General features: G+C 42.5%; 1 protein-coding gene across 1 annotated transcript; it reads left to right on the top strand.

Annotated features, from left to right (window-relative positions):
• The first annotated feature begins 630 nt into the window (after nt 1–630).
• Nucleotides 631–25,158, top strand: LOC140116721 (organic solute transporter subunit alpha-like). The gene is made up of 8 exons (XM_072133160.1): nt 631–1,044; nt 4,239–4,390; nt 6,461–6,534; nt 7,082–7,240; nt 9,657–9,768; nt 20,012–20,158; nt 21,974–22,079; nt 24,693–25,158. Exons 1-8 carry the CDS (start codon nt 939–941, stop codon nt 24,875–24,877), a joined length of 1,041 nt encoding a protein of 346 aa, XP_071989261.1. The 5' UTR covers nt 631–938; the 3' UTR covers nt 24,878–25,158.
• Nucleotides 25,159–25,459: the final 301 nt, after the last annotated feature.

The raw sequence follows: 25,459 nt of genomic DNA, 5'->3' as shown, positions 1-25,459 counted from the left end.
GAGCACAAACAGCAGTAATATCCCCCAGAGCCTTTCAGGCAAATTAGCATACCATATTTTTCAGACTATGAGGCGCACCGGATTATAAGGCGCACCATCAATAAATGGCGCATAGGTTCATATATAAGGTTCACCTGATTATAAGGATGAATGACCAGTAGGTGGCAGACCTGTGCACAGTTCAAGGCAGCTGTTGTCTGTATGTATGGTTCATATATCAGGCGCACTGGACTATAAAGCGCACCTTTGAGTGTTGAGAAAATCAAAGGATTTTTTGTTCGCCTTAGAGTTTGAAAAATATGGTAATTTTTAAAGTTTTTTTTTAAGAAAGGAGGCCATGGATAACAAATAAGATAAGATAACCTCAGTCAGTGTACCTGAATCTATGAGTAATGTCCCTGGTTTATCATTCTTGATTCTGATGGTAGATTTCCTCTAAGATTCTAATACCCTTCCTTTTTCCTCAAGTTTCCACATGATCTCACTGTATGAGTTACAAAGGGTAACGCTCCAATATCCCTTTAAATTTGTTTTAATACTGACCTGAAATCATACTAGAGTAAAAGTGATTGGAGCTCTCCTGGTGACTGTATCTGCCTATCAGTACAATTACAGTGAGTCAGATTGAAAACAAGTTTGTCTATCATTCCTGGATAACTGATTTACAGCCTGCTTTTATACCCTTTGGTTGATATTTAGCTGAAGCTGCCTTGTCTTTAAGACTTAAAACCTTTTTGAACTAGTTTTCAGCCTTAGAATATCTTCCTTTAGAACAACGTTGACTTCCTCTGGAGACAAAAACATCAGAGTGGCATTGTCTTAGAATCTGAAATCTCCCAGAGGAGAATTCTGGGCTGTAAGCTACGGCCCGAGAAAGAGAAGGAGCAAGAAGGAGCTTGGAGTAAAAAGTGAAATAACTATAGTAAGCAAAGGACAAAATGGAAGTAACAGAAGGGGTAACGATGACTCCAAACGTAACTAATCCTCCTTACAACCCAATTTGTAGAAGCAAACAAGCACCATACTCATACGAGATTCTTCAAGGTAAGTACAATGTATTCTGTAAGGTATTGTGCAATACAGCAGATTTTTTTAATATTCTTTAATACAGAAGTTGCAGTTAAGTTCTATTAATGTTTCTACATCACCTTTACCCTATAGTTATATTTTAATCACGCAAAGGCAAGTTTTTAAAAATTTTATTTTGGAGATATTTCACATTTATCAACTTGTGTGAATGTTGAAACATAGGTATAGTCCCGTACCTGTAACATATTTTAACATATTTGCAAGGGTTTATTCTGTTGAGACTGGATAATAAGAACAAAAAGGACTAATACACATCAAGCAGTTGTTCTGATATTTTGCTCACAAACAGGTAGAAATGAACCTCTGTAAACATAAATGATTGGTCAGAATGAATTAGGATTATTTGTCAAGACAATCAGGGTTTTCACACATGTCTAAGCTGTTCTTGTTCATGTCTTGTTATTCCCCCAATGAGGTAAGGTTCTACGGTATGGGATCCCATATTTATGATCTGTATGGCTGCCTTCACTCCTGGAATCAATATTGAGAAGATAGCAGTAAGAATAGCTCCTTTCTCTGCATAGTGTCCAACCCCAGAAAATGCAGCTTAAAGGGCATCTACCACCAGGATAAAAGACTGTATGCAAATGAGCCTGATGGGCTCCAGGCTCCATTAACACCTAATGAGCCTGGACCCCCTCAGGCTCATTTGCATACAGTCCTCATCCTGGGGGTAGATGTCCTATCACTGCCATTTAAAAGAATAGGAGCTGAGCTGCATTAACACAGCTCCGGAACAGTACAGAGAATTGAGCTGTTCTTCTGCGTCCAGTCACTGCTGAAGCAGCCGGAATATGTTTAAGTATAGGACCCCTAGTGATCTGATATTGATGACCTATCCTATGGAATAGTTACCAATGTCAATATTCTGAACACCCCTTTGAATCCATAAAAATCTTTAGGCATAAACTTGCAACCTCAATCCATTGGGGAAAAGGTTGCCTCTCTTTCCATGGCTCTGTATTACAGGCAGTCTTGGTTACGTACGAGATAATTTCTGGAGGTTTGTTCTTAAGTTGAGTTTGTATGTAAGTCGGAACTGTATATTTTATAATTTTATTTTATTTATTTTTTTATAACCTGAGCCAGAATTTCTTTGGTTTCTGTGACAATTGGGTTCTAAAAATGTTGGGTTATCATAAGAATCAGGATTAACAATAAATCTTAATTACAGACACCTGTGATAACTGTTACAGCTGATCATTTGTAACTAGAGGTCGTCTGTAAGACGGGGACCGCCTATATATTTTCGCATTAGAGCATATTGTGGAATCTATTGTCTCTGAATTCTCATCACATTCATGTTTATTCTAGAATGGGTTAATAAAGTTTTTATTCTGCATTGGCACTGGATTTAGCTCTTCACTGGGAGAGATAAGGCAAATAACCTGTGATACATAATACTCTGCTGCACCTCTTTATAATGCTCCTCGGCTTTATCAACGCTGATGGACACATGTAAAACTGAACTGTAACCTTTCTCAGACTTCTCATTCAATATCATTCACCAGCTATTACATATGATAAATATTCATAGAGTTTACAATACATGTAATGCTCAGTGATACTGTCAATCTAAGTGAAAAAAAACATGACTCAAAATGTATCTAAGCGCAATAATCTAAATTGTTACTTCTCTTGATGTTATGTACATGATTTATACAATGACATTAAATTTCTGACTGCACATAAAAGAAACAAAGAAAACTCAAGCTTATTTTCTGTAAAACACCAAATTCTAAGAGTTTAGTAGGGGTTATATACTTGAGTATGAGCCTAGTTTTTTATTATAACAGTTTTTATTGAAATTTTTTTAAAGAATACAAATACATTGAGACAATATACTATGTTGTAGTACATATCTTATCAATGCTTAGTACATGAGTGATATAAACAAAGGTTAGTTTCCTCTTATAGTGTCGCAATGCACAAAAAAATGTGCTGAAAACCCAAGCTCGGTTTATACTCGAGTAAAAAAAATATAGATTTTACCAGGTTTTTGTGGTAAAATTAGGGGCCTCGGCTTATACTTGGGTCGGCTTATACTCGAGTATACATCTGACTGCACTATGTAATGGATACTGAAACAATGATTCAAACTTTTGTGGAAATATGCAAATAAGAATTTTCCATTTGCCCATGCAACCCATAGAACCTAGCCAATCATCTTAATGATGGAAGTTTAGCAGTGGAAACTTTTCATTAATCAATTTTTATTTTGCGAGAAGACTTGTGACTAGACTAAAATATGGATGGAAAATCAGATAGTTCATCCTTATGGACAATTGGGCAAAGTAAAAAAAAATCTAAATTACAACTCTGTCTGCAAGTTTCTACATTCTGTTCTTTCTTAATCATACAGGCCACCACTGTTATTATATTTCTGTCTCTTTTTGTCTGTCGCTTTTCTATATAGCCTTATATAACTGTTGCCCAACTCCTTTGAGCGTTGCTGCTGCTTGCTTGACATATGCCCTGGCACTCAGCCCAGCTTGCCCAAGAGCTCCTGCCCAAAGCATTATAATAATAAACCTTTCCTGTGCCTGCGCAAACCATGGGAGGGTTTCCTGAAACAGATGTGGACCCATTGCATAATTAAGCTTAGGATAAAACTAAAGATTGAAGACTAAGGGATTCCCTGGCATATACCATTTAAACCCTATATCCCCACTACAGGGATTTCTAAGTCTAGTCTCAGGAGTAGTCACCATTAGCAGTGTGACATCAACCTACATGTAATGGTCTTCCTTGTCAGAAAAGATAAGTAAATTTACAAATATTAAGCATATGGAAAAAGAACAAATCCAAGATGGAATCATATTTAGCCTTTTACAGTAATTAGGCTAATTAATAAAAAGAAAACAATAGCCCTCATCCTAGGACAGAAGTTAGGTACATAGCAACACCCTATGTAAGGTATGTGGTGCATACATTTTACATTTGGATGTGGTGCATTCTCACTTTATACAATTAGGCTGGTTTGTTAATATCCCTATATAATTCTCTATCCTAAAAATGCTACCAACACCCTACAGGGTGATAAAATAAGTGACTAATCTGAACATTACTGTAGGTAAGCACTCATATTCTAGCTATTAAAAAATCTGATACCTTTGTACTGATAACTTTTGTATGACTTGTTCCTCCAGAGCTGGATGTCACCGGCATGCTCCTGTTTGCTATGTTAACATTTATGACATTAGTCACTTTGGTGGTGTTCTTAGAAGAAGCGCACTACATGTACAACAAAATATCTGGAAATAAAAAGTCGATAATTATCTGGGTAAATGCTGCAGCACCGGTATGTATAACCTTCATAGTAGCTTTCGCTATTTTCAATTACATAAGCAAGGAAACCTATCATGTTGAATATGCACTCTGATTCTCTGGGAGCACGTCATAGGGGGTTATTTATCTTAGGCTTTCCTTTTGTTTCTCTTATATTTGTGACTTTTTTTTGGCACATTTGCATATTTGTGTCAAAATTTGCCATTTTTCCAGTTGCCTGGCATAGTTAGAATTCTTCTATGTTGCGTCTTATATATCTTTTAATTATGGATGTGGATGTCTAAAATGCCACAATTTGCAATACAATGGTGCAATTTAGGCAAAAATAAACTCCAGTCCCGAGCAGATGCAGGCAAAATTTTAGAAGGGGGTTGCAGAAGAATTTCGTGTGACTTATTTTAAAACAGGTGCAAAAAACAATGGACACATATCCCTGATATATCACCCTCAAAGATAAATGGAAAAGTCTGAAACCCAGGAAAAAGCAAAAAAGATATGTGCAAATCTGCTGACTAAAGATAAATGGCCCTTTTAAGGGCACATGTATCATAAGTCTGGCTTTGTCTCTCTGGGTTTTTTTGGGGACTTTTCTGCTGGTCAAATGTATTCTTATTGATACATGTGGTGTTTTGTTTTTTAGTGAATTTGCGACTTTCCCTGAGCACAAGCACCTTGAAAAGTCTCAAAAATTAAAGAAAAAGGCAAGCCAAAAGTTTGATACATGTGCCTAATAGAGACCAAGGGGTGAATGTGTCATACACTGGCGCTAGGTCCAATGTCTTATGATGAAAATCCCCATCCCACACCCACACTAGATATATAGGAGCTTCCTGATTTATACTCCAGCTGGCTTTGCCGGCGCACAATTCTATGCCAGGCCCTGCATAGAATAGCGCTATTACCTGTTTGGGCCTAAATTTGCGCATGGCTATAGAGCGGGTTGTTTGTCATGCCCCTATCAAACCGCCCCCCCCCCCACGCCTACTTAGTGTGGAGGTGGCATAAAGGGGGAAATTATTCCAATTTGTAGCCGTTTGCAAGGAATTGCAATTTTTACGGTGATTGTACAACAGAAAATTAACTTACAAGCCCTGATCTCCACCCATGAGTCCAGGGGTAAGTACTACTTGTATATTAATAGAGGGAGGCATATTTAAGACCCAACTGATCATAGGTCACCTGATCCATTAATTGTTGAATCACCACAGAATCCCCCAGGTGCTCGGCTGCAGTCACAACAAAACTACAATTCAAAGAAATTTCTTCCGACGTGACATGAAATGTAAAGTGTGAAAAAGTGACTCTTCCTTTATATATCACAGAGTGCAAAATATGCTAGACACCATTTTGTAACTGGAAAAAATGAGGATTGTTGCCTCTTCATGCTGTGCTGGAAGCAATTCTTTGTATATTAATTTTAATTTCCTTAAAGACAGGGTGCAGAAGCTTACTACACCTGCAGTGCAAAAATGACTCTCTGCCTTTTCTGAGCATTTGCATTACAATATAATTGTGTGTTTTAACTTATCTTGCACCCTGATAAAATCCTGGGGTAGTCAGAGGGGCTGGGCTTTGGATGCATTTCAATAAACAACATGTGTCTTGTCTAACTCCTCAGATCTTAGCCCCCACCTTTGTGCTCCTGTACAGCTCCTCCTCCTGCTTCTTCACAGAACTCACAGCCTGGTTAGATGACATCAGTGGGGTGGGAGGAGCTGTACAGGAGCACAAAGGTGGGGGTTAAGATCTGAGGAGTTAGTAACACAGACAAGTCACATGTTGTGACCAAAGCCCAACCTCTGTGACTACCCCAGAATTTTGTCAGGGTGCAAGGTAAGTTATAACACACAATTATATTGTAATGCTAATGCGTAGAAAAGTCTTTATTGAAAATGAGGTCCCTTGTGATTCCCTTTAAGAAATTATCCAGTTATAACAAGTTGAAAGGCAGAGTTCTAGGAAAAGAGTTTCTAGGAAAAGTGTTCTGAGGAATGGCACTATATATTAGAACCAGTATTTTATTAAATTTAGTCATTCATTATTATATCTCTAAACTTAAAACCGTCTTCTCTCATTTTCCCAGATAATTGCCATAACAAGTTGTGTAGGGATGTGGATTCCTAGAAGTACCATGTTTACAGACTTCACCTCCTCTGTGTAAGTGTCAGAATCCCGGTCAGAAGAGGAAAGCTTCACTGAGATCTCTTATTAAAGACAAAACATTTAAAGTATGGCCAATGAGGTGATATGGATGTGATTTGGGAAAAGTCAAAGCTGTAAAATTATTACATGGAGGCCATTTAGATAAATGCACTCTATGTAATTCAAAAGAAGATACGGTCTGTCAAAATTGAAACTGCTACTACAGGGTGTCCCTTTGTTATGGCCCATAGAGTGGAATGCCAAGGCCCCTTTACATGGCTATTTTGTGATGCAATCCTTTTAAAGAGTCTTCTTGCTTTGGAAATTGTTTAATTGGCATCTGCATCGTTCTCAGTGATCAGCTCTAACCTTTGCAAAAACCTAATCATGTGTACAAATTTCATGCAGTGTCACTGGACTATGAGGCCACCTGTAAATGACCCCTAAGAGACTCTTAAAATGTGATTTCCCCATACCGATGGGTTATTATTGTAAAAACTTAAATCTCTCCAAAATGTGGAAACACATTATCAGCATTATTTATTATCCTTTTCTCTCTTAGGTTTCTGGCGGTACTTATACACAAATTTCAACTAATGCTTGTGACCGAATGTGGTGGTAATAGAGAGTTCCTCAAAAAGTTTGGAGGTCAAAAGCTTCAGCTCAACACAGGTCCATTATGCTGCTGCTGTGTGTGTTTTCCACGAAAAAATATTCACAGGTTAGTCTATTATATAATAAAATTATGTACAGTAGTAATAACTAGCTTTCCTTGGTATCACTGCTTATATTAAATATAATGTATATTTTTGAAACACTTTTCTTTTCCTTTATAACAATGATAAAAATGGTTAAATATGTCACTCCTCTGCGTAGTAGTGGTGCACAATTCTGGGGAACCACCCCTATAAATTCCAGAAAGTCAATATTTGGCACTCAAAATGTTGATGATGATGAGAAGTATATTATTATTATTATTATTATTATTATTTAGATTCTTAAAGAAGACCTGTCACCCTGAAAATCGGCACCAAGAGCTGCTTGCTAACCCCTGATAACGCTAACACTGCTGGGCTATATGGGGGGGCGGGATTAGGGGGCGTCAGGCCCGGCGCCAGCACCCGGCCAACCCAGGCAAGTGCCGGGGCCCCGGGGTACTGGAGGGGCCCACTCGGGCCCCTGGATCAATTGTACCAGTGTCGCTATAAGACACTGGTACAATTGATCACCATCCGGATCGATCACTTTTCTGCCTCTATGCTGCGCTGGTCGGGAGCGCAGCATAGAGGCAGAATCTAAAACTCACCTGTCCCAGTTCCCACGATGCGGCGCTCCGTAGGGTATGCGACGGGACGGCTCTGAAGCCGGCGCACATGATGACGTCATCGGATCACGTGTGCCGGCTTCAGAGCCGGCGCGTACGGGAGTCCCAGGCCGAAGACAGCTGCAGGCGCTGCTCCGGGGGAACCAGGAAAGGTGAATTCTTTTTTCTTTCCCGGAGGGGGGGAGGGGTTCAGTGTGTCTGCAGGGAGAGGGGGGAGGGAGGGGGTCAGTGTGTCTGCAGGGAGAGGGGGGAGGGGGTCAGTGTGTCAGCAGGGGGGTCATTGTGTCAGCAGGGGGGGGTCAGTGTGTCCGGAGGGGGAATTCAGTGTGTCCGCAGGTGGAAGGGGGGTAGTCAGTGTGTCCGCAGGAGGAGGGGTGGCAGTGTGGCCACTGGAGGGTGGCCCACGGAGGGGCCCTCTAAGGCTCTGTCGCCCAGGGGCCCACTAAAACCTGGAGCCGGCCCTGGGGGCAGTGACTGCCGCATGATGCGTGGCAGTCACCGCTGGCCTATGGAGTGACCGGGGCGGTCCAAGGCGCTGCCTCATGAATGCATTTGTAATGTACAGTGCAGCAATGTTAGTTACCGTTATCGGAGGTTTCCCATAATGCTATCATTGTAACACTGCTGCCTTTGTTTTAGCACTAAGAGCTGCTTACTTTAGTAATCAGCTCCTAGTGCTGATTTTCAGGGTGACGGATCCTCTTTAAGCAATCCAAATAAAGTAAAAAGACAGTTCTGTCTGTATCCCAGACCTTCGGAAAGGTCTGGGATACAGTAGAAGTGGAAGTAGAAGATGGTGAACAGATGCCCAGTTATGAGACTGAGCGTCAGGAGAATAAGCGGCACCACCGCATTGGGAAAGGGTGCTCTCCTGACACTCAGCCTCATAGCTAAACATCTTTTCACGGTTTTCCTATTCCAAGGGCAATCATTAACTGATAAAGGTCTGGGATACAGACTGGACTGTTTTTGTTTTTACTTTGGATTGCTTTTTAATCAATATCTGTAGTGAAATAATACTGCTCTTCTGATCATCTGATTTTGATTGGCAAGTATTGTACATGAACTCTTTTATATATCTGCCCACTTGAGATTACTGGTTGCTGGTTAATTCAGTCTTCTGACACTCTGCTTTCCTTGCCTTTTATTATTGCTTGCTATACTGTGTCTGATCCTTGCTACGTTATTTGATCATTATTTTGCTATTCGATTCCGTGCCTCAACACCATCTTGGATTTGACCCGTTTTTTTCTGACCTTGCTTGTCTGTCTATTATCTATTGTTTGTCCCTCTGTGTCATATCATGTTTCTAGTGCACTCATTCAGTGTAGGGGTTGTCGACCAGAAGTCCCTGACCACTAGGGTTTGCAAGGTCTGTTAGGTAGGTGATGGGGTTGTGGGTGAGTTTAGGGCCTGCATTCCTATCTCTTTCACAACAATAGAATTTTATGAATGAGAGTAGTTTCATCGCAATTATCCTAATGTGCATGGGAGTATCCCAATTCTCTCCTGGTGGTAGATGATAGAGGCAAAAAAAAGATCAGGAATTTTGGAGTTCGACTGAATTAAGTCAGTGTTTTCCCTTACTACATTGACACCATATTTATTTTAAAGGTCATCAATATATATGTATTATATTCTTCCATAGAAATCTCCCCTACAGTTAAAATGTAACTATAGTTAAAACCCTAATTTTATTTTGCTATGAAAGTAAATAATTATTTTTTTTGATTGACATTTTATTTGGATTTTCTCAATAAATAAAATGTCTACTAATATATCTAATATTCTGCTATAATTTCCCAATTTACAGCCGTACTTTATTTATCCTGAAGCTGGGGACCTTTCAGTTTGCTTTGTTGAGGCCAATTCTTATGTTTTTGGCAGTCGTTCTTTGGACTAATGGAACATACACCAGTGGTGATGTAAGTTACTCAGGATATAGTGCATTTACTTCTCTTCTCCTTCGGATTGGTGAAACAATAGACTAAATAACTCATAACTGATCAGTCCAATTCATTAAAAAATTATACTGTTATAGCAGATTGACAAATTCAAGCCTTTATTAATCATGTGCTAAATATACCTGGATAATCACCTACTTGCACTGTCCAATAGTGGATCATTCCTCTCTTCCCATTGCTAACAAATTTACAGTACACTGAGATGAATATGCAGAAGTATAAAGTAGCCAGGAGTAATAGCTGTCAACCAGATTTTTGGTCAACAGCATCTTTAGGTCATTTTAAAAGGAAATCTACCATGGGGAATCTACTTTTGGAAAGATTCCCCATGGTGGATTACTCATCCACGTAGAAGCTGCATCCTTTTTTTTGCCAATTTTTGGATACAGCTGCTGCGGTAATAAAGTTTAATCCTGAATAGAGATGAGCGAACACTAAAATGCTCGGGTACTCGTTATTCGAGACGAACTTTTCCCGATGCTCGAGTGCTCGTCTCGAATAACGAACCCCATTGAAGTCAATGGGAGACTCGAGCATTTTTCAAGGGGACCAAGGCTCTGCACAGGGAAGCTTGGCCAAACACCTGGGAACCTCAGAAAAGGATGGAAACACCACGGAAATGGACAGGAAACAGCAGGGGCAGCATGCATGGATGCCTCTGAGGCTGCATAATCGCACCATTATGCCAAAATTATGGGCAACAGCATGGCCATGACAGAGTGACAGAATGAAGCTAGATAGCATCTAAAACATCCAATAATTGACCCTGACACTATAGGGGACGGCATGCAGAGGCAGCGGCAGCAGGCTAGAGAGTGTCATGGCGACATACCCTAAATGGACTCAGGCTTCAAACCAATGGGTGGCAGAGAGGAACCAAAGGAGGTGAGCAAGAAGCGCTCAAATAATATTGGTACATGATAAAAGTTTGCCAGTATATTTTGTGGATTACACAGCAGGGTGGCGACAAAGTTAACATGGAAGCCATGAAAACAACCCAAAATTCTGCCTGACACAGCTCGTTTGATAAGGGGACCATGTATGGAGGCAGTGAACTAGTAGTAGATTAAAGGTGCTGCAGTTAAAACTATGTTAGTTGGATCTTGGCATGGAGCTGGCGCTCCGCTGCCAGGCGAGCTTTCGCCAATCCAAGCCCCTGTCTCTAGGCTACTCCCCAAACAGCACTTCTAAGAACCTTTTGTATAAGATCAAGTGTAGTAGCGTTCTTATAAGTTTAGGATATGCCGGGTGAGGGGAATGTAAACAGATGCGCAAGAAGCGCTGAAATAATATCCCTAAATGGTAAAAGTTTGCAAGTATATTTTGGGGATTACACAGCAGGGTGGCGACAAAGTTAACAACTTTGATGTGGAATGCCCTGTAATAGCTCTTGGGCGGTGTGCCTTTTATCGCCTAGGCTCAGCAGTTTCAGCACCGCCTGCTGTCGCTTAGCGACGGCACTGCTGCTGTGCCTAGAGCTACCGACTGATGGCGCCATGCCCACGGATGGTAATTCGGAGGAGGAGGAGGTGGAGGAGGGGTGGGAGGAGGTATAGTAGGCCTTTGAGACCTGGACCGAGGTAGGCCCCGCAATTCTCTGCGTCGGCAGTATATGACCAGCCCCAGGGTCAGACTCGGTCCCAGCCTGCACCAAGTTAAGTGTAGTAGCGTTCTTATAAGTTTGGGATATGGCGGGTGAGGGGAATGTAAACAGATGCGCAAGAAGCGCATGATGCGCATGGAGCTGGCGTTCCGCTGCCAGGCGAGCTTTCGCCAATCCAAGCCCCTGTCTCTAGGCTACTCCCCAAACAGCACTTCTAAGAACCTTTTGTATAAGATCAAGTGTAGTAGCGTTCTTATAAGTTTAGGATATGCCGGGTGAGGGGAATGTAAACAGATGCGCAAGAAGCGCTGAAATAATATCCCTAAATGGTAAAAGTTTGCCAGTATATTTTGGGGATTACACAGCAGGGTGGTGACAAAGTTAACAACTTTGATGTGGAATCCATGAAAACAACCCAAATTTCTGCCTGACACACCTCGTTTGATAAAGGGACGATGTATGGAGGCAGCTATATGGACGACTTTTGGAGGTAGCAATGGAGACAACGTGTGGAGGCTGCTATGGAGACAATTTAATTTGGATAGTGCCTGTATGTGGCAGTCCCAAACATTTTTCAAACCAGAGGAGCAGGTAGGTGGCCCTCCAGTAAAATGGGATAGATTGAGTGCCTGTATGTGGCAGTCACAAAAATTGTTTCAAACAGAGGACCGGGTAGGTGGCCCTCCAGAAAAATTAAATGCATAAAGTACTATAGGTAGAGCCAGTGGGCCCTGTCAAAAAATAGCCAGTTTCCTCTGCTTTACTGTACAAAGAGCAGGAGAAGGAGGAAAATGAGGAGGAGGAGGAGGAGTGGATAAATTATTCAGGTTGAGCTTCCTTCACCTGCTGGAGATTGGAAATTAGGAGAAATCCATGCTTTATTCATCTTGATAAGCGTCAGCCTGTCAGCGCTGTCAGTCGACAGGCGTGTACGCTTATCGGTGATGATGCCACCAGCTGCACTGAAAACCCGCTCGGACAAGACGCTAGCGGCAGGGCAGGCAAGAACCTCCAAGGCGTAGAGCGCCAGTTCGTGCCACATGTCCAGCTTTGAAACCCAGTAGTTGTAGGGAGCTGTGTGATCATTTAGGACGATGGTATGGTCAGCTACGTACTCCCTCACCATCTTTCTGTAAAGATCAGCCCTACTCTGCCGAGACTGGGGACAGGTGACAGTGTCTTGCTGGGGTGACATAAAGCTGGCAAAAGCCTTGTAAAGCGTACCCTTGCCAGTGCTGGACAAGCTGCCTGCTCGCCTACTCTCCCTCGCTACTTGTCCCGCAGAACTACGCACTCTGCCGCTAGCGCTGTCAGAAGGGAAATACTGTTTCAGCTTGTGCACCAGGGCCTGCTGGTATTCATGCATTCTCACACTCCTTTCCTCTCCAGGGATGAGAGTGGGAAGATTTTGCTTGTACCGTGGGTCCAGGAGAGTGAACACCCAGTAATCGGTGCTGGAATAAATTCTTTGAACGCGAGGGTCACGGGATAGGCAGCCTAGCATGAAATCTGCCATATGCGCCAGAGTACCAACGCGTAAGAATTCACTCCCCTCACTGGCCTGACTGTCCATTTCCTCCTCCTCCAACTCCTCCAACTCCTCTTCTTCTGCCCATACACGCTGAACAGTGAAGGACTCAACAATGGTCCCCTCTTGTGTCTCGCCAACATTCTCCTCCTCTTCCTCCTCATCCTCCTCCACCTCCTCCGATATGCGCTGAGAAACAGACCTCAGGGTGCTTTGGCTATCAACAAGGGAATATTCTTCCCCCGTCTCTTGTGACGAGCGCAAAGCTTCCGACTTCATGCTGACCAGAGAGTTTTTCAACAGGCCAAGCAGCGGGATGGTGAGGCTGATGATGGCGGCATCGCCACTGACCATCTGTGTTGACTCCTCAAAGTTACTCAGCACCTGACAGATATCAGACATCCACGTCCACTCCTCATTGTAGACTTGAGGAAGCTGACTGACCTGACTACCAGTTCTGGTGGAAGTTGACATCTGGCAGTCTACAATCGCTCTGCGCTGCTGGTAAACTCTGGATAACATGGTCAGTGTTGAATTCCACCTCGTGGGCACGTCGCACAACAGTCGGTGAGCGGGCAGTTGGAGGCGGCGCTGCGCTGCCCTGAGAGTGGCAGCATCTGGGCTGGACTTCCTGAAATGCGCACAGATGCAGCGCACCTTCGTGAGCAAATCAGACAGATTGGGGTATGTCTTGAGGAAACGCTGCACTATCAGATTTAACACATGGGCCAGGCATGGCACATGTGTCAGTCTGCCGAGTTGCAGAGCCGCCACCAGGTTACGGCCGTTGTCACACACAACCATTCCCAGCTTGAGGTTCAGCGGTGCCAGCCACAGATCAGTCTGCGCCGTGATGCCCTGTAATAGCTCTTGGGCGGTGTGCCTTTTGTCGCCTAGGCTCAGCAGTTTGAGCACCGCCTGCTGTCGCTTAGCGACGGCACTGCTGCTGTGCCTAGAGCTACCGACTGATGGCGCCGTGCCCACGGATGGTAGTTCGGAGGAGGAGGTGGAGGAGGGGTGGGAGGAGGAGGAGGCATAGTAGGCCTGAAACACCTGGACCGAGGTAGGCCCCGCAATCCTCGGCGTCGGCAGTATATGAGCAGCCCCAGGGTCAGACTCGGTCCCAGCCTCCACCAAGTTAACCCAATGTGCCGTCAGCGATATATAGTGGCCCTGCCCGGCAGCACTCGTCCACGTGTCCGTGGTCAGGTGGACCTTGTCAGAAACGGCGTTGGTCAGGGCACGGATGATGTTGTCTGACACGTGCTGGTGCAGGGCTGGGACGGCACATCGGGAAAAGTAGTGGCGGCTGGGGACCGAATACCGAGGGGCGGCCGCCGCCATGAGGTTGCGAAAGGCCTCTGTCTCTACTAGCCTATAGGGCAGCATCTCCAGGCTAAGCAATCTGGAGATGTGCACATTAAGGGATTGGGCGTGCGGGTGGGTTGCACTATATTTGCGTTTCCGCTCCAGCGTCTGGGGTATGGAGAGCTGAACGCTGGTGGATGCTGTGGAGGATCGTGGAGGCGACGATGGGGTTTTTGTGGCAGGGTCCTGGGCAGGGGGCTGACTAGCAGCTGACACAGGGGAAGGAGCAGTGGTGTGCACGGCCGGAGGTGAACGGGCTTGTTGCCACTGAGTGGGGTGCTTAGCATTCATATGCCTGCGCATACTGGTGGTAGTTAAGCTAGTAGTGGTGGAACCCCTGCTGAGCCTGGTTTGGCAAATGTTGCACACCACAGTCCGTCGGTCATCCGGTGTTTCCTTAAAGAACCTCCACACTTCTGAAGATCTAGCCCTCGCCGCAAGAGCCCTCACCACGGGAGCTTCACTAGTTGACAGTGGCGCTGATGCACCAGCTCTGGCCCTGCCTCTCCGTCTGGCCCCACCACTGCCTCTTCCAACCTGTTCAGGTCGAGGACTCTCCTCCGTCTCAGAAGCACTGTGTTCACCCGGCCTCTCAACCCAGCTTGGGTCTGTCACCTCATCATCCTCCGATCCCTCAGTCTGCTCCCCCCTCGGACTTCCTGCCCTGACAACAACTTCCCCACTGTCTGACAACCGTGTCTCCTCATCGTCGGACACCTCTTTACACACTTCCACTACGTCAAGAAGGTCATCATCACCCACAGACTGTGACTGGTGGAAAACCTGGGCATCGGAAAATTGCTCAGCAGCAACCGGACAAGTGGTTTGTGACTGTGGGAAGGGTCCAGAAAACAGTTCCTCAGAGTATGCCGGTTCAAATGCCAAATTTTCCTGGGAGGGGGCAGACTGGGGGGGAGGAGGCTGAGGTGCAGGAGCTGGAGGAGTGGCGATTTCGGTGACATGGGTGGACTGCGTGGAAGACTGACTGGTGGTGGACAAATTGCTCGAAGCATTGTCAGCAATCCACGACATCACCTGTTCGCACTGTTCTGGCCTCAACAGTGCTCTACCACGAGTCCCAGTAACTTCAGACATGAACCTAGGGAGTGTAGCTCTGCGGCGTTCCCCTGCTCCCTCATCAGCAGGTGGTGTCTCACCCCGCCCAGGACCACGGCCTCTGACCCCTGCAGTAGTTGGACGCCCACGTCCCCGCCCTCGTCCTCTACCCCTAGCCCTCGGGTTAAACATTTTTAAAATGAGAGTTATAACTTTATTTTTTTTTTTACTTTTTTTTGTTTTTTTTTGTGTTTTTTTTTTTTTTTTTGTGTTTTTTGTTTTTTTTTGAGTTTTTAAAACCAAACAATGCTATCCTATTGCTATGGCTATTTTCTAGCCAAGTATCAAAGGAAGCACAGTACTATGCCAGATGAGATGACACTGAGTTATTGCCTAATAGAAATCCAACCCCTACTGAATTTTGCCACTTCGGCCTTTGCTATGGATATGTGCGCCACTAAGCACAGAACACAGCGGTCGCAAGTCCCACTACAAATTGCTCAGAATTGGCAAGTACATGCACTGCAGAAACTACAGCCACCAGCAGATCAACCAGAAATCAAATATATAGAACGCTACTGTAGGCTTCAAGATCAAGAAGCTGTTTGTATTCTCCTATGGCTATTTTCTAGCCAAGTATCAAAGGAAGCACAGTACTATGCCGGATGAGATGACACTGAGTTATTGCCTAATAGAAATCCAACCCCTACTGAATTTTGCCACTTCAGCCTTTGCTATGGATATGTGCGCCACTAAGCGCAGAACACAGCGGTCGCAAGTCTCACTACAAATTGCTCAGAATTGGCAAGTACATGCACTGCAGAAACTACAGCCACCAGCAGATCAACCAGAAATCAAATATATAGAACGCTACTGTAGGCTTCAAGAAGCTGTTTGTATTCTCCTATGGCTATTTTCTAGCCAAGTATCAAAGGAAGCACAGTACTATGCCAGATGAGATGACACTGAGTTATTGCCTAATAGAAATCCAACCCCTACTGAATTTTGCCACTTCAGCCTTTGCTATGGATATGTGCGCCACTAAGCGCAGAACACAGCGGTCGCAAGTCTCACTACAAATTGCTCAGAATTGGCAAGTACATGCACTGCAGAAACTACAGCCACCAGCAGATCAACCAGAAATCAAATATATAGAACGCTACTGTAGGCTTCAAGAAGCTGTTTGTATTCTCCTATGGCTATTTTCTAGCCAAGTATCAAAGGAAGCACAGTACTATGCCAGATGAGATGACACTGAGTTATTGCCTAATAGAAATCCAACCCCTACTGAATTTTGCCACTTCAGCCTTTGCTATGGATATGTGCGCCACTAAGCGCAGAACACAGCGGTCGCAAGTCTCACTACAAATTGCTCAGAATTGGCAAGTACATGCACTGCAGAAACTACAGCCACCAGCAGATCAACCAGAAATCAAATATATAGAACGCTACTGTAGGCTTCAAGAAGCTGTTTGTATTCTCCTATGGCTATTTTCTAGCCAAGTATCAAAGGAAGCACAGTACTATGCCAGATGAGATGACACTGAGTTATTGCCTAATAGAAATCCAACCCCTACTGAATTTTGCCACTTCAGCCTTTGCTATGGATATGTGCGCCACTAAGCGCAGAACACAGCGGTCGCAAGTCTCACTACAAATTGCTCAGAATTGGCAAGTACATGCACTGCAGAAACTACAGCCACCAGCAGATCAACCAGAAATCAAATATATAGAACGCTACTGTAGGCTTCAAGAAGCTGTTTGTATTCTCCTATGGCTATTTTCTAGCCAAGTATCAAAGGAAGCACAGTACTATGCCGGATGAGATGACACTGAGTTATTGCCTAATAGAAATCCAACCCCTACTGAATTTTGCCACTTCGGCCTTTGCTATGGATATGTGCGCCACTAAGCGCAGAACACAGCGGTCGCAAGTCCCACTACAAATTGCTCAGAATTGGCAAGTACATGCACTGCAGAAACTACAGCCACCAGCAGATCAACCAGAAATCAAATATATAGAACGCTACTGTAGGCTTCAAGATCAAGAAGCTGTTTGTATTCTCCTATGGCTATTTTCTAGCCAAGTATCAAAGGAAGCACAGTACTATGCCGGATGAGATGACACTGAGTTATTGCCTAATAGAAATCCAACCCCTACTGAATTTTGCCACTTCAGCCTTTGCTATGGATATGTGCGCCACTAAGCGCAGAACACAGCGGTCGCAAGTCTCACTACAAATTGCTCAGAATTGGCAAGTACATGCACTGCAGAAACTACAGCCACCAGCAGATCAACCAGAAATCAAATATATAGAACGCTACTGTAGGCTTCAAGAAGCTGTTTGTATTCTCCTATGGCTATTTTCTAGCCAAGTATCAAAGGAAGCACAGTACTATGCCAGATGAGATGACACTGAGTTATTGCCTAATAGAAATCCAACCCCTACTGAATTTTGCCACTTCAGCCTTTGCTATGGATATGTGCGCCACTAAGCGCAGAACACAGCGGTCGCAAGTCTCACTACAAATTGCTCAGAATTGGCAAGTACATGCACTGCAGAAACTACAGCCACCAGCAGATCAACCAGAAATCAAATATATAGAACGCTACTGTAGGCTTCAAGAAGCTGTTTGTATTCTCCTATGGCTATTTTCTAGCCAAGTATCAAAGGAAGCACAGTACTATGCCAGATGAGATGACACTGAGTTATTGCCTAATAGAAATCCAACCCCTACTGAATTTTGCCACTTCAGCCTTTGCTATGGATATGTGCGCCACTAAGCGCAGAACACAGCGGTCGCAAGTCTCACTACAAATTGCTCAGAATTGGCAAGTACATGCACTGCAGAAACTACAGCCACCAGCAGATCAACCAGAAATCAAATATATAGAACGCTACTGTAGGCTTCAAGAAGCTGTTTGTATTCTCCTATGGCTATTTTCTAGCCAAGTATCAAAGGAAGCACAGTACTATGCCAGATGAGATGACACTGAGTTATTGCCTAATAGAAATCCAACCCCTACTGAATTTTGCCACTTCAGCCTTTGCTATGGATATGTGCGCCACTAAGCGCAGAACACAGCGGTCGCAAGTCTCACTACAAATTGCTCAGAATTGGCAAGTACATGCACTGCAGAAACTACAGCCACCAGCAGATCAACCAGAAATCAAATATATAGAACGCTACTGTAGGCTTCAAGAAGCTGTTTGTATTCTCCTATGGCTATTTTCTAGCCAAGTATCAAAGGAAGCACAGTACTATGCCAGATGAGATGACACTGAGTTATTGCCTAATAGAAATCCAACCCCTACTGAATTTTCCCACTTCGGTCTTTGCTATGGATATGTGTGCCACTAAGAGCTAAACACAACGGTAGCAAGTCCCCCTGCTAATTCCTCACAAAATGGTAAAAGATGCAAATTAAAATAAAAAAAGTAGAACGTTATTGTAGCCCTAAGAAGGGCTGTTGGGTTCTTTGAGAATCACTCCTGCCTAACAGTAAGCTAATAGAACACCCTAACGCTTTCCCTGAGCAGCAGCAGCTCTCTCCCTAGCGGCATCCAGAGACAGAATGATCCGAGCAGCGCGGCCAGCGGCTAGTCTATCCCAGGGTCACCTGATCTGGCCAGCCAACCACTGCTATCGACGTGTAAGGGTACCACGTCATGCTGGGTGGAGTGCAGAGTCTCCTGGCTTGTGATTGGCTCTGTTTCTGGCCGCCAAAAAGCAAAACGGCGGGAGCTGCCATTTTCTCGAGCGGGCGAAGTATTCGTCCGAGTAACGAGCAGTTTCGAGTACCCTAATGCTCGACCGAGCATCAAGCTCGGACGAGCATGTTCGCTCATCTCTAATCCTGAAATATGCAAATTAATTTCACAGGCTATTGGGGGGTGTGGGGTAGCCTCAGACAGCTCCAGGGGCGAAGGCTATCCATGCCTCCAGTAGCCACTACAGACGTGCCTCGTTTTTCTGGCATGCCGGCGGCAGACGAATGGGGGCTACTTCACTTGGGCAGAGCTCAATTGCTGTCGGAGAAGCACAAAAAGAGCGGGCCAGAGCATGCAATGATCTGGGGGAGTGGAGCAGCCTTTGCCCCCGAAACTGTCTGAGGTTACTCTACCCCTCAGTAACTTATTAAATTAGTTTGCATATTCGAGGATTAAACTTTATTTTGCCAGCAGCTGCATCCAAGAATTAGTAAAAAACGGGATGCAGCTGTTGCCCGTAGGTGGAATCTACCATGGAGAATATTTCCAAAAGATTGTTGAGCAAAATTAGGATAAAGAATTTATTCCAACTTGAAAAACCTTCTCTCTCTATTAGACAGAGCAACACTGTTAGAAAGAGATACTGTGGATATGGCAGCCTCGGTATGAGCGTTCTCTGGTGATAAATCCACATGCAATGGGGCGCAGCAATAAGACTAGCACCAACCGATAATAATAATACTGTGGTAAAATACATTTTCAAATAAAAACCCAAATTTTGTTTTTGGACAGTTGAAATCTTACCTTACCTAATCAAAAGCATATACTTTAACTCCTGCCAGGAAAGACCTAGCATAGTCAAAGTCATCAGTATGGAATCTTGTCGAAAGACTCAACCGGTGTTAATCTCTATGCTCTTATTTTTTTTTTTTGCAGTCCCGTGCAGAATCAGCTACAATGTATATCAATTTAATGGTTGCTGTGATCACACTTACTGCACTCTGGGCTGTGGGAATTATGTTTAATCTAGTCAAGCACATCTTATTGGACAAAAATATTATTCCGAAATTTGCATGTTACCAGGTAAGAGAATAATTTCTAATTTTGCTTCTTAGTATACATTCACATCTTGTTTTTTGTAAAAAGCTCCTGGAAAGATCCATGGACATATACTGGCAGATGGATGCATCCAGTATAAGCCACACCCAGTTGAATTTTTCGATCCTGCTTCCTCCTGCAAAGCAACGTATACCCCCAGCAAAGACCATAATAGTCTATGTCAGACAGATGCAATTATAGTGCACCCGCACCCTGGACTACGCTTAGTGCATGCTCTGGGAGATCCCCATTGATGCTACTGTCCCTATAAGGACAATAAGATGGCAAAATATTTTTGTATAGGAGGTTTTAGTTTTTTGTAAATGTATGAAAACATTATAAAACCTATACAAATTTGGTTTCCCCATAATCGTTCCAACCCAAAGGATAAGTAGACATGTCATTTGTGGTGCACAGTGAAATCCGTAAAATCCAAGCCCACAAGAAAAAGGCGCAAATGCGTTTTTTCACCAACTTCACTGCATTTGGAATTTTTTTCCTGCTTCCAAGTACACGCAATGGAATATTAAATACCTCCATTTTGAAGTGCAATTTGTTACGCAGAAAATAAGCCTTCACACAGCTCTGTACATGGAAAAATAAAAAGGTAATAGATTTTTGAATGTGGGGAGTGAAAAATGAAAACGCAAAAACGAAAAAAAGCTGCAGTGGGAAAGGGTTAAAATCAATGGAAAAAATCCAACTTAAGGTTAGCTGCAGCTCTTCATGTACTTCATTTGTTAGCTGTAAGATCAAATTAGCCTACATCTGGATATTATTCACAACTTCCTCTAACATCTGCTGAGATAATATTTGTCACAGTGCCAAACCAGCTTCTCGGAATCATGAATTACATATGTCACAAGGTGAAAAAAGGAAATTCCTCCCAGGGATCTAATTAATTCTCATAATGCGGCTGGGATGGAACATATCAGATTATTATTATCAGATCAAATTATTATCAGTTCTTATTACATTATATGAATAAAAACTTCCTAACTTTGTATTGTTTCATAGGCTTTGCTCTACTAATTGTTCTAGCGATTCATTTCTAGCGATGTATTAATTAGTCTACTTTCATGTGTTTAAATGGAGTATACTAGCGGTTTTGACCATACGGCAGTTTTGTAGGACAGTGTTTTACAGTGTTATGTAGGAGACATGGAGAGCAGTTTAATCCTACATTTGTGTGTGCTAGGAGAAGGGGTACTGTAAACATGGATTTATATTCCAGGATTGTAGCTGAACTTGGAGCACTAGGGGAGTGTCCTCAAACTATTGTGCCCTGAGATCTCTGCATTTTACTGCTCTACAGTCCCTCCCTCTGTTAAAATTTCCAGCCAGAAGCCTCCTACAACTGTGCCCCAGTGCAATTAGTCTACCTACGTAATTTAAATACAATTTTCACTGTTCTACTTTTACTAGCAACATGCACAGAGGTCTGGTTATACAGATTTCCCGGCTGCTACCTAACAATGTTAAAACTGTTGGTAGATTCACTTGAAAAGATGCAAATATTTGTTGGAGTTGATATTTCAGCCACACTGATTTTGTGCCCCTTTTATGCCACTTTTTAAAAAGTGGGCACGGATAACTTGTTATTGCCTGTTATGTACATGAAAGTGTAATACCCACAGCCATCTTTAGATCAGAGACATATGTATATAATAAATATGATTGTATTAAGTATGGTATCATAGAGTCCATTACTTGTTCTTGAACGCCAGTCCTGAGTAGTTGTCAATTCTTCTCCATGCATGCAATGAATGTAACTTTCTAATTACCGTACTATCTTTTCAGTTTATTGTAATTCTGAGCCAACTTCAGACATCTGTTATCCATATTCTTGGTACCTTGAATGTTATCCCCTGTGTTCCTCCACTTTCTGGATCAGCTAGAGCTTCATGTGAGTAACCACCAATTTAACAACAGGCTTCCTTGCATGGATACATTCTTTTAGACTGGATCTTCTTCATACATATTAATATACAAATCTGCTAGGAATGTGGGGTACATACACACAGTGTAGCCGTTTTACTAATACACTATTAAAAGGAAATCAACCATCTAAACCACAGTGGGAAAAAATGGATTTAGTTAGCCACCAATTGTGCAAGTTCCACTTAAAAAGATGAGAGGCCTGTAATTGACATCATGGCTAGACCTCAACTATGAGAGACAAAATGAGAAAACGAATCCAGAAAATCACATTGTCAGAATTTATTTGCAAATTATGGTGGTAAAAAAGTATTTTGTCAATTACTAAAGTTAATCTCAATACTTTTTAACATATCCTTTGTTAGAAATGACAGAGGTCAAACGTTTTCTGTAAGTCTTCACAAGGTTGACACACACTGGGTGCTCACCCGTGCCCCTCTCTGTGCCCCAGCACCCCACGGCTGTCACTTACCCGTCCCCGCTCCTGAATCCGGTCTGACGGCCGAGCAGATCCTGTCCGGGGGATACACACCTGCATGTAAGTGCGCTTGGTGTACAATCCTTCATCCTGGTGGTAGATGTCCTTTACTTTAATTTAATGGTACTATTAGACAAAATAGTACAAAAAAACGAAGTGATAAGTAGCAGAAAAGCTAAGATACATTTTAACGTTGCTGTGAATTTTTTACATGTAATATTCCTTAAAGGAACAACAACTTTTCATTCACAGTGGAAATAAAGGATGGGGTAAATTTTTAAAATATTTCCCTATAACAAAATGATAAATAATTTTTACAGTACACAATATGTTACATCTGAATTTAAAGATAAGCAAATTACACAATGAAATAGAAAAATAACATTTATCTGTAAATAGAAATGGAAAGCTAATACCTAAAGACAGGTGATAGTCAGAGGTACTATTATTTAACCTGTTATTGAGGCTATGGTATATTTTGTAACAACGGGAATTGGAAAATGTTTCATTGTGTAACAATCCTAATAATAGGAAATAAGGATGAGGTTGATGGTTTGTGTAACTCCATCCTCAGTACATATAAAACATGTAATATTCTGTCAGACACAAAATCAAGGCTGTTGTGTTGCTCCTGTCGTTTCTCTATTATCATCTCATTCCAACATATAGTATTGGGTGGGTCAGCTAGACAGGGCTCCTATGCACTTTGGATGTGTGATCGAACATTAGTTATCACCACAACAACACAGGAGGTCATCTAGACAACAAGGTAACAATCTGACAGAAAGGCAAAAGGTACATCATTAAGGCCTGAATCTCATGTGTTTATGATCCATTTCTGATTTTGATTTCCAAATACTGATCACAATATTGCCATGTTAAACTAACTAGATGCCACCAATTGGCCAACAAACAAATGTGTGTCAAGTAATTGCATCATTTATGCGGCACCAAAAATTATTGTTTACCTGATATACTGAATTACATCATGTAAACAAGGGATGGGAGGCCAACAATATGCAGACTATATGAATGTAAACTAATGATTTCCCATAAAGGAAACCTACCAAGTGAAATTCAACTTGTAAGCTTCAAATACTGAGCACCAGCTCAGGGTGAGCTGGTGCCGGAGCATATTTTCGTTATTCTCCTAAACCGCTGTATTGCGGTTTAAACACTTTAGTAATCTTTATATGTGAAGCCCCTTCGCCGCACAGTGGTACGCGCTCGGTGCTCAAGCGTGCGACCGTGCGTCAAGGTACTAAATAGGAAATACCGGAGAGCCGGTGACGTCACGACCGCACGGTAGCGCGCATGATGCGCTGAGCTGGTGCTCAGTATTTGAAGCTTACAAGTTAAATTTCACGTGGTAGGTTTACTTTAAAGGACATCTACCACCAGTTTGAAGGATTGTAAACCAAGCACACTAGCATACTGTTGTGTACCCTCTCTAGCAGGATCTGCTCTTCTCTTAGCTTCTTATGCCCTGGTATTTAAGAAAAAAAAAGGCTTTTTAAAATTATACATATGAGTCTTAGGGTCTCCAGGCTACATAGGTGTTATTGGAGCCTGGAGCCCCTGAGGCTTATTTGCACAATTTTTAAAAACTTTTTTTCTTAAAAACCAGGGCATAAGAAGCTAAAAGAAGAGCAAATCCTGGTAGAGGAGGTACACATTAGCGTGTAAGTGTGCTTGGTTTTACAAGCCTTGATCCTGGAGGTAGAGACCCTTTAAGTATGAATAGTGAACCCTGAATAGTGAGGAGTCACACAACAATTTATCTTCACGGTGACAGGTTGACTTTAAGCACACAATTTCTGGTGTATTACATCTACTTATACATATTCATCTTTATTCATTAATGCTGTATTTTAGGCACACACAATACACACAAATGTGTAATGCGGCTGTGTGCTAGCTGATTTTTTTGTGTCTCACACAGGACCCCATTACTTTCTACATGCAATGTAGGTTTTTCTATTGACATGGGCGGTGTGAGCAGTGATCACCCATCAATGTCAGAGGGGCTGCAAGCAAAGGATCACTTTATTGGTTTTACGTCATTCTAAATCTCACATTCTGCAAATTTTACTTTAATTTCAGACATGAATCAGCAACTTCTGATCATGGAAATGTTCCTGACCACCGTGCTATGCCGAATGCTCTATCGACGGAGATATCCAGAGAGACCTGCACTTACTGAAGAGGAGGATACCAAGGATAATCTGCAGAATAGTACACTTTGTCTCAATGGAAAAGGAATTGATGAAGTACTTCAAAAGGTGTAAAGGATCCCTCACAAGAATTTTAAGATTCTTCAGAACTTCATCACCAACTTATACAGACAGATGATATTTCATGTTGAACTTCTTTTGGACTATTGGAAAAACTTTAATATACATTTTTATTCTTGTATATAATATGAATGTTTGCTTATCTTATATACTGTGTGCTAGCAGGGCCCTCATTCCTATTGTTTCATCTGACATCGTTATTGCTTTACAATGTCCTGTTTCATGTATATATATATATATATATATACCCCATGATCTGTAAAGTGCTGCAGAATTTGACGACATTATATAAAGATTTATTATAAGATTTATTACTATGCTATTTATTCATTATTACATCTAAATTGTGCACATCCCTTTTCAGTTGCTACCTATTATCTAATCTACCTCGATCTATTTTTCACAGTATTTTCACTGGAGTGCTGTAACTTTAGTCATTTGTTTAAATATATCAAGGTTTATTATACAGTCAGTACGCAGTTCAAAATATAAAGGTTTAGAGCAATTACCATGTTAAATACAAATTGGTAAGTAAAAATCTGAGTTTATAAATATCTAAAAATATATACAGTGCAA

Source organism: Engystomops pustulosus, chromosome 2 (genome assembly GCF_040894005.1).
Source record: "Engystomops pustulosus chromosome 2, aEngPut4.maternal, whole genome shotgun sequence".
NCBI classification, from domain to species: Eukaryota; Metazoa; Chordata; class Amphibia; order Anura; family Leptodactylidae; genus Engystomops; species Engystomops pustulosus.
The sequence above is the reverse complement of the archived record's forward strand: the minus strand, read 5'-3'. Positions and strand labels throughout refer to the sequence as shown.

Excerpts from the sequence above, each read along its gene's own strand:
- LOC140116721 (XM_072133160.1), top strand. The coding sequence starts at position 939 with ATGGAAGTAACAGAAGGGGTAACGATGACTCCAAACGTAACTAATCCT. Across the intron at positions 9,769-20,011 it reads GAACATACACCAGTGGTGAT|TCCCGTGCAGAATCAGCTAC; the intron begins GTAAGTTACTCA and ends TTTTTTTTGCAG. Across the intron at positions 20,159-21,973 it reads CGAAATTTGCATGTTACCAG|TTTATTGTAATTCTGAGCCA; the intron begins GTAAGAGAATAA and ends CTATCTTTTCAG.